General features: G+C 45.5%; 1 protein-coding gene across 1 annotated transcript; it reads right to left on the reverse strand.

The window, feature by feature from the left end:
- Positions 1-3,641: 3,641 nt before the first annotated feature.
- On the reverse strand, positions 3,642-9,860 carry PIF1 (PIF1 5'-to-3' DNA helicase). The gene is made up of 11 exons (XM_058842998.1): positions 9,378-9,860; positions 8,998-9,304; positions 8,749-8,902; positions 8,085-8,199; positions 7,903-8,009; positions 7,432-7,571; positions 6,651-6,757; positions 5,770-5,857; positions 5,098-5,243; positions 4,013-4,204; positions 3,642-3,698 (listed from the first exon to the last, which is right to left on the reverse strand). Exons 1-11 carry the CDS (start codon positions 9,858-9,860, stop codon positions 3,642-3,644), a joined length of 1,896 nt encoding a protein of 631 aa, XP_058698981.1.
- Between the last annotated feature and the right edge of the window lie 155 nt (positions 9,861-10,015).

Below are 10,015 nucleotides of genomic sequence, written 5' to 3' on the forward strand. Positions count from 1 at the left end.
GTTAGCTTGGAACCCAGTTGCCCTCATGTGGTACCAGTTAGGAAACTGATAGTGCCTACCCAGCTGCCACCCCAGGAGGGCTCTCATAAACTCTTTGTTGTGTCTGACAGCCCCCTCTATCAACACCATAACAAATTTAAAAAAAAAAATCAAATAGTGCAGCATTCAATAATTATAAGTGAAAAAACTACCCTTAGATTTACTATCAGCTTATTTTGCCTCTATAACCAGATTTCATAAATTATATACTAGTCACTTGCTCAGCTAAAATATTCCATACAACATCTTATGATTTGTAATAGAAACAAGCATAAAATAGTCCTATAGGAAACAGCAAAATAGAAATTTTACACATCTAAATGCAATCTCTAGTAGTTCAGGTTTTTTCTCATGCTAATAATAGGACTGCTTAGATTTAACAGCAGAAGACAATTACATGTCACGGAGTGGCTTAATATAAAATGAGAAACTTGTAATATCTACAAGAAAAATTACATGATTAGCATTCATAGCACAACCAACAATGTACTGTGTTTCCATTACTTAAGAGTAGCATGTTTTTATCTATTCAGAGCAATTCTGGATATGAAGGTCTAATTCCTGGGCAAAATCTTATTACAGCATTGTGATCAACAGGACTATTGCTGCCTTTCCTGTGCTCACAGGACTTGTGGGCACAGACTGTGGGGACACATCTGTGTTTAATTATAATGAAAATGTCACATAAAGAACAAAAAGGGTGTTAAATCACTATACAAAGATTTAAACTGGAAGCTGGTAAGGTTTTAATAACACTCTGTTTCTGAATTATGCTTCCAATAACACATAAATGCATTATGGAGCTTTAGCTGGTATAAAGCAGTTTCTTATAGTTTAATGTATTTGAAATGAGAATGGCTGTGCTTTGTGGTAACAGAAATACTCGTTATGAACCAAACTCTTAGTTTAATTCACTTAATAATGGCTGCAGTTAAGGCAGATGTTTAAATGCTTAAATGTTTTCTCTTCAGTTTGTGAAGTGAGGCAATATCCATATTTATGGGAGTCCAGTCATGGAAGCCTCTTTTTCTACTGGGGGTGGGTCCCAGCCATCGCAGCACAGCTGAGTGCTCTCATGGAGCCTGTCCTGGCCCCTGGTCTTCAGAGTCTTCTCCATTTGACTGACTAATGAAGAGAGGAGGGGAAGCATCTCTCTTCTTCCAGTACAATCACCACAATAAAACTTTGTGATTTTTTTTTTTTTAATTGCATGGTGCTTTACTGAGTTCTAATTCTAGATAGCAGCTCTGTAAGAAAAATTAACATGTTATGGAGAATGTGGAAAAAGGAATATTTATTGTATTACAAGATTTTTTAGCTCATGTCTAGGGAAGTATTATTCCATTTTAAAAAGGCCTCATCATAATCCCAACCAAAGGGGAGCCATGACAGAGCCTAACAGCTCAGATTTATCCTGACTGCTTCTTTCAGGATTTTAACAGCAGCCTTCAAACTCAGCACCTATATCTGCTTTGGCTGGAAGTGAGAACATCCAGAATTTACACAGATGGACCCCTTTTGGCCTCAGAAGAGCTGCCAGCCCTTCAAAAGCCACAACAATTCTGCTTCCACAGTTCCATCACTGAGAATGCATCCACAATATTTCACATAGATTTAATACTAAATGAAATATTGATTAACCTTTTCATCTTTAAGTTCTGGTTAGCATTTTACCTCAAATTGGCACCAACCCACCACCCTCAGTACAACTGGAAAGATTTGAGTCCCTAAGTCCATGAAAGCTTGAGTTACTTTACAAGATCACAGTTAAAACTTTATTTGCATTGTACATAATCACCACTCTTACACTCTAAATTATCGTGCAATAACAGGGGTTCAGGAACTTTTTAAGAGGCATTAAAGGATTTGAACCTGCTTTATCTCATCACTCTTACATAATGAGTCAATAAATCAATTTATCAATATCAATTTATCAATGACTGGGCTTGCCTGGCACATTCTTCATAGCTGTCTAGCCCAACAGTAAAACTCACTCTAACTTTCTGGGTATTTCAGATCCCACCCTTTACAGTCCAATGCAACACAAAGCTCTCATTATACTGCAGAATCCCATCTTTAAAAACCCTCAAGAGTGCAAACTGAAACCAGACCCCTGGCCGAGCACAGAATTTGGAACTTGCCTTCTGTAGGCTCCTGCTCCACCTCCAGGTACTTCCCATCCACTCCCCACCAAACTTCTTTGAAGAAACAATGTGCTGATATATTAAGAACCTCTCTGAATAACAGTCACATTTCTGTCTTATACTATTGCTTCCTCCAAGAAGCAATACCTTCTCAAGGCCAGAAAAATATAACAAAGAAACCCAAAACAAAATAAAACAAAAAAAAAACACTTAAAAATACATTTTTTTAATCCTATCAAAGTCTGTTTTCTGTTATGCTAACCTAGCTAGTCAACATCCTTTCCTGGCTTTACGGAGAGCAGCTGCCAAGAAATGGCCTTCAACTTGTTTACACTGCAAAGGCTTTTTTAGAGAATTCCCCTGCAAGAGACAAGTTGCAGTTGGATGTTATTTCATGTTATTCCCATTTGTTAAACATTTTAAAATATACAAGTTACTTTAGCTTTAAGCAAAGTGCTAAAATACAAAAGAACAAAGCTTCTCCTTTATTAGGAAGCCAGTACATTAGTTCTGCTCGGCCCTGCTTTTGATGAAACAAGTGAAGACACAGCTTGCTTCACATGTCCTCAGCCATTACTCTATTGCACACTTAAGTTCCACCTTATTAGTCAGATATTTTTTCCAGGAGAAGCTCCCACCTGAATGGGGGATCCTCGTGTGTTTAAACATGAGAGGGTCCCACCAGCACCCATCTCCTCTCACCTTCTTGCTCATGGGATAATGAATCTTTACAGTTCTTATAGTTCCATAATTATGGGTATAAGATGTAAGACTTTCTCCTATTTTTAAATAGTGCCAGCTCATCTCAAAAGGTTAAAAATAATCACGTCATTGTATGCAACAGACTAATAAAAATGCTATGTATCAGCACAACAGGCAAGTGCAACTCTGACAGTTCTGCTTGTGGAAGAAGTTAATGCAAAGCCACCTGGTGTCAGGCAGCAAGAACAGCTCTTCTCTTGCAGGCAAATCAAGAATTCCAGATATTTAGCACTGCTTTCCCTTTTGTCAGCAGCTCCTGTGAACAATCCATCTAAGCGAAGAGGATGCACACTTTCCCTCTCAACAGTGTATACTTGAAGAAAGGCACACAGGTCTTCAGTCTATATGTGCAGAGAATAAAATACAATTAGCAGGCAGGAGAGAATGGTAGGAAGGTCCCTCAGGATAAAACTGTAGAAACGTCCTTCAGGCACATCCTTGTTCAGTCATTCTGTTGCTGGAGTTGCATTTGTGACACAGGAGTAATCAAGGCTGAGGGCTCAGAAGGGGTTGCAGAAGATTTCCAAATTCCACAGATGTAAGATGGGGACAGCTCTACATATCCAGAGTCAGCTGAATGAAGCAAACATCTAAAAAAATCTCCTTTCATTTTGTCTATATTATCAAATATACACAACGAGATTGCTGCACCTCAGCAGTCTGTGCCGATACCTCACAGAAACCAGAAGAGCATTCTCAGTTGCATTTCCAGTTCTCCTTCTCATCAGCATCTGAATGGGTGTGTAGTGAATCCTTTGAGGAGAAAGAAAAAGAAAATACCAGAAATTTCTGTTGTGCCCACTTCTCCTTCCTTACTTACTGCAAAAGGAGACTCAAAGAATCCCAACCCATCCTTTCACCCAAAGGACCAGGTAGTGTTACACAACCCCAACAGTACAGAGGCTATTTTGTCACCAAGAGCTGCCCTGCTACATGCCCTCTCTGCAGTTTCATCTCTCCTGTCACTACAAGTGTTGATCGTGCTTAGGAAGAAAAAGAAACATCTTGCTGCCCACATCTCTCCTCTTACACAAGGCAGGCTTTGCTAGCGTGAGGTTTTTCTTTACCTGGGTTAGAAGCTGATGCCGTCTCAGCTGTCTGTAGAACTGCAGCACAGCAGGATCAGCTCTCACTACTTTTGGGTCAAAATCCAGAACACGGAGACCCGCAAGGCTTCGGGCTCGGGAGAGGGCTACGTAAGCCTGCCCACTTTCAAAGACACGAGACAGGGAGATTTCCACACAGTCTAAAGACATGCCCTGTCAAAGGCACAGAGAACTTTGTTACAGAGCAAACAAACAAGAACATTGTGATGTATCAACACTAACCTGTCCTGTGAGTCTGTTCAAGGTACCATCTTTGGTAAAAGGTTTTGATTTTAAAAAAAAAGGACCTGGTAGAAAGAAAAGGCATTTTTCCACTAGGACCCACTAACTCCAGTGAGGCTCTTGTTGCATGAAACTCCATCAACAGCAGGCAAAGAAATCCTGCTGGTTTCACTCTTAGTAGTTAACTGGAACAGGCACCATTCTCAAGCAGTGCTCAGGCAGACCTGAGAAAGAGTTTGGGTAAGGCCTGGCCAACCCTGTCTCATGGGTTGTCCCAGGTGCAGCAGAATTTACAGCCTAGTGGTCTAGTTTAAACTGTGGCATGGGAACAAACCCACAGGTCACAGGTCTCCAAGACCAGTACTTATCAAGTATGAAGTCTTCTGGAAAGGAAGGAACTTGGAAAATATTACACTGTTTCATTGACCCTTATCTTGAAAAAATCCCCAACACACCAAAAGCTGAGTCCAGCCCAAAGAGCACAGCTGTGGCTCCAGCAGCTTCCTCAGTTACACTGCAAAGCTCAGGGTCCCTAATGCTCTCAGAGGAACACTTCCCTCATCAGCCCACAGTGGTAAATAATGCTGCTTTACAGTCCAACACCGACTCTGCAGATGGCAGTGTCCTTAAGGAACCCCCAGCAGTACTGACAGTACCAAAAGCAAAGGAGATACTATCTCTCTGCTGCTAGACACATTCTGGGGTTCCCCCCCAACCAGGGCCTTTCAGCTTTCCCTCCTATTTCACCAGCAATGCAAGCTCAACCAGGAAATAAGGTTTATAATGGTGTAAAAGTCTACAGACAGCTGTACAAGAACACCCACCTGACTCTTGTGAATGGAAATGGCCCATGCCAATTTTAAAGGTAATTGCTGACGACTCAAATGAACTCCTGATGGTCCTTTAATGATCCATTTCTCCATTTTTATGAGCTGTGTGACCCCACAGAGAAACCTCACCTTAGGCAGCCCTGTAGGGATGGGAGCAGGAAAGATACAGGGATGTATTCCTGACACTCAACAGCCAGGATGTCAGCAGCTTAAGAGCACCTTTTTTCTGCCTAAACCAAACCTAAATGCACACACAGTTAATAGCATGCCCTGAAATGATGTTTGACACCTACTTAAGCAGGAGAACTAAGGCAGGTATTTTACCAGTTGAGAAGCAGAGAAAACTACATTTTGCTGGTAGCAGAACATTATTCTTTGGGAAAAACAAACGAAAATCCATCAAAACTTGCTTCAACAGAACAAATAGGAAATTCAAATGAGCATACACATTTACATACAGAATACAGGACACAAGAGGCCTACAGATAGCTATAGCTGATGCAGTGCATGACATTACAGCCCATGAGAGCCCCAAGCTTGCTGAGATCTCTCTGTTTTCCCTCAAATTATTAACAACCTGTAAACAAAACTAAGAAGTCATCAGCCACCAATACTGATTTGTTATTTTCCCACTTCCTTTAAGAAAAGATGAAAAGGCTTACTTACTCTTCTGTTCACTTTCAAATCCTACAACAACACCTCGTGCCCCATTCACCAACCCTTGAGACACATCCAGATTCTTTGCTAACATCACCTACAGAGAAAAAGAAAAATCTTTAATGCATTGTTTCTGCAGCCTGTTCAGCTACCTGCAGCTAAACTTCTTGCCAGGAAGCATAAGTACATCAGGCTGATTTAGCCAAATCATCCTATCCTGCCTATTGCAGTACCATCTCCAATTTGATTGGAATTATTTCACAGCCTTTCCTTCCTAGAATTTGTAACTACATAATTTTACAGCACTGAACACTTTACTTGAGCTATTTCTGTCCACAGCTGTGAGCTCAGATCCAAAGAGCAGTTTCCCCTTCACCAGGCATCACCAGCCTATGCATATACACATTCTGGGAACAGCTAAGGAACAAGTTTCCAAAGCAAACAGCGCTACTACTAAGTACAATCTTGCATCCTTTCCACTCTGACAGCCCTAGCTGAGAGCTAGGTGCTCAGTTCAGCAAATATGGCAAGATGTACCATACCTTTACAGGTGGGGAGGGCTGCTGTACCTGAAGCTGAGACTGCAGGCAAGGACTGCTTGTGCTCTCTTCTACTAGAAGCCTTCTAAATTTGATTTGACATGTCTGTCAAAGTCATAGCAATCACCACTGTCCCCAGGACATGGACCTGAACTCATCCTCTGTCTGGATAAGATTCTAAGCAGAAAAAATACAAAGACTGGGATAGAGTCTTCTGTTTGCCTGGCATAGACATTCTAGACTGAATTTACATTCTATATATTAATCTACTCTGTACATTTCTCTGATATTCCTCCATTTTTCTTACACCATTTGATCTGGTCTATCACACATGTATGTACACACAGTTACCTGAGCACCGAGCTTTAGCTCAACTCTACCACCCACAGGACACTGAGCATCAATTAACTTCACTAGCATTGGGTCACTGTCCAAAGCCTCAAACACATGCACTTCTCCTGTTAAGGAAAGAAAGACAGAACTTAAAACTGTTGAACAAATTGTACACAACATTTCAAGAGGTTCAGCATTTATTTCTAAGAGTAATTCCACTTTTAATATCCATTCTGCTCTGCTGCTAGGACATCCTCACACAAACCTTGTCACATCTAACAACAGAGAGCTCACTATTGCCTCTCTTCCCTATATAACTTCCAGAGCATGAAAAGACACAGGAAGGAAAGGTCAGCACTAAATAAGAACTGAGCAAACAGCATTTTGAGCAGTTTCACTCACTACCAACACCACATCTCCAAAGCAGACTAAGGAAGAATCCAAGGGTCAGTAAGGGAGGCAAAAAAATAAATACCATTAATTCAAGTAATGGCTGGATAGAGCATGGCCTAAGATACTACAGAAAGAACAAGCAGGGGAGTGGAGGCAATATATTACCCACCCTATCTCAGAGCAAGCAATGAGCTTGCTGTCTCTTACAAACCAAAAAGTGACATTGAGGATTTTTAAACAAAAATCTGTGAATTTTTTCCCCAGGCACCTCAACTCCAGCACAGTGCTTGGACAGGTGTTGTTGCTGTGCATGACAGAATACAAGTTCCACCTGACACCCCAGTACCCCCACTGCATCCACGCAGAGCTCAGCCCCAAAGCCAGCCGTTTCCTCCACCGAGTTCACCTGGTAGCTCTTGCAAGCGTCTCTCATTGGTTATTTCTACATCATCTTTATGGGTGCAGAGCCTCGTAGCCAGGATCCCATCACGCTCAGACCTGTGAGCAGCTGTCTGCATAAGCTGTCTGGTAACCTCCTCTGTGCACCTGGTAGCCAGGAAAAGGGAATTCCTTAAAGTGATCATGAACAGGTTTGAGCAGCAATGACCTTCACACAGCTAGAAGAGTCTGTGCAAGCTACAGGCCTCCAGAGAGGCAGAGAAGGATACCTGCGTAAAGTCAGAGAGCAGAGGAATTGTCCCTCCTTACCAGAGCAGCATATATGAAAACTGTCTATGTTAACTAAGGCATTTATAGCTTTTGCCTACAGCTACACATTCCTGAACAGTAAAGTAACACAGAAAAGTAACAAACTGCTCTTTCCTCTGCTCCATCAGTGGGGAGTAGGGATTACAAAGAGAGATGAGTTTCTCCTCACCTGCCTAAACGGATTGCACTGAGGAGGGAGACAAAGGTCTTGTCAGTCTGTCTCCGCACTTCAGTCAGCTCCATGTTTATGTGGATGCATTTCCTCCAGCTTTTTGCCTGGAAAAAATCATTCTCTTGTTAAGAAAGAGGCAGACTTGAAGTATGAGAATGAGTTTAGGAGCAGTTTTGTACCTGGAAGCAGAACTTGGTTTCTTCATTAGCCTTGGAGACTGGGGGTAACTGTAAGAAATCTCCACAGATAATTAGCTGAATTCCTCCAAAAGGCTCATCCCGTTTTCTGACTGCCCTGAAAGGAATGGAAGAGAAGGTTTGAATGTCCTCCAGAATCTGGACATAGTCAGGTCCCAGAAGTTACTTCTGAATCTGTCAGTATATTCAAACCTAGATAACTTACAGTGAAAGATGTTTATCCCCAGCTGCCTCAGAAGAGCTCAAATAATTAAGCAATGCTAGTACAAGACATTATATTTGCTTTGCTTACCTACCCCAGAGGTCATTACCACTCTTGGTTCTTTAGTGGCTGCTATACTACAGCTACTTCTCTCTGCCACGAGAGACCTTTTGGGCACAGCTGTACATCCTGGACACAGCTCTATAGACAGCACTTAGCTCAGGAGATGGAGAGAGCAACCCAAACAGCCATAGCTGTGAGTGAGGGGTGGACATGACCAAAACCTATCTCATGGTAAAGATCGACCCAGATGCTATGATTTCACGCTTCCTTACAGGCCTATACCAGCAGCTGCCTTGTATCCAATCATAAAACTAAAGAAAGGAAGCAGAATGGAAGTTTAGAGAAATTAATTTCTGCTAGTTTGACCTGACAATTGCTCACCTTGCCACTGCCTCCAGCTTGTCAAAGAACTTGCCATCCACCATTGAGATCTCATCAATAATTAAGTGCTGGCAGGCCAGCCAATGCTGGCGCACCCCTGGCCTCTCTGCCAACTGAATGCACTGTTCCAGCGGTGCCTTCCCAGAACCGATCCCTGTCACAGGACAAAAAGCAATGCTTTAGGATACTCCTGATTCTTTGGGAAGGGAGTAAGAGCTCCCAGCCCCTCGCTGTCGGGCAGGCCATCACCTGCAAAGGCGTGGAGAGTAGTACCACCGATGTGACAAGCCGCCACTCCCGTGCTGGCTGTAGCGTAGGTGATGTTCGGAGGGAGGGAGCCCACGATCCTCTTCAGGAGGAATGACTTCCCAGTCCCTTCGAGGTAGAAGCAACAGGTAAATGGACGGGACTTCCCCCGGGGAGCCGATGAGGGTGGCCGGGGCCCCTCACCTGCAGAGCCGGTGAAGAAGACGCTCTTTCCGCTCCGCACGGCGCGCAGCACCGCCTCCTGCTCCGCCGAGAGCCTCGCCGGGGGCCGCCTCTCGGCGCGGGGCACCTGCGGGACAGGCGGGGGCGCCCCGTCAGGGCAGGGCCGCTACCCGGGGCCGCCCCCTCGGCCCGGGACTCACCTCCGCCGGGCTCTCCCCTCGCTCTTCGCCCACACGGCGGCGGCCGGGGCCGCACAGCAGGTCCCTCTCCTGCACCGGGCTGATGACAGAGAAAGACGGCGGCGGCCGGTCCAGCAGGCGGGGGCGGCGCGGCGCGTCCCGCGACCCCGCGGCCACCTTGAGCCGCAGGAGACGGAGGAAGCGACGCAGCGCGTCCGGGGGGCAGTCGGAGAGCAGCACCTGGGCGCCGTCCGGCCCCACCCGCACCGCCGCCCGCCCCTCGCCCGCGAACCGCGTGAAGAGCCTCACGGCGTCACCGGCCAGCACGAAGCTCAGCACCGCCGCCGCCGCGCCGCTGCCGCCAGCCACCCGCAGCACGGGCTGCCGCAGCTCGTTGCGGCCCAGCAGCACGGTCGCGTCCCGCATCACGCGGCGGCGCGGGGCGAGTCCCCCCGGCAGCGGCTGCTCCACGGCCGCCGTGCAGCGCAGCTCCGCCGCCTCCATCGCCCCGCCGGCCGTTCAAACGCGCCGCGTGCGCCGCCGCCAATCAGCGCCGGGGGCTTTAACTGGGCGGCCAATCGGAGGCGGGAAGGGAGGGGCGAGGCGGAGCGCCGGGCGGGCGCTGCCGCGGCCGCGGGGGGCGGGGAGCCGGGCCGGCC

This window comes from Poecile atricapillus, chromosome 7 (genome assembly GCF_030490865.1).
Source record: "Poecile atricapillus isolate bPoeAtr1 chromosome 7, bPoeAtr1.hap1, whole genome shotgun sequence".
NCBI lineage: Eukaryota > Metazoa > Chordata > Aves > Passeriformes > Paridae > Poecile > Poecile atricapillus.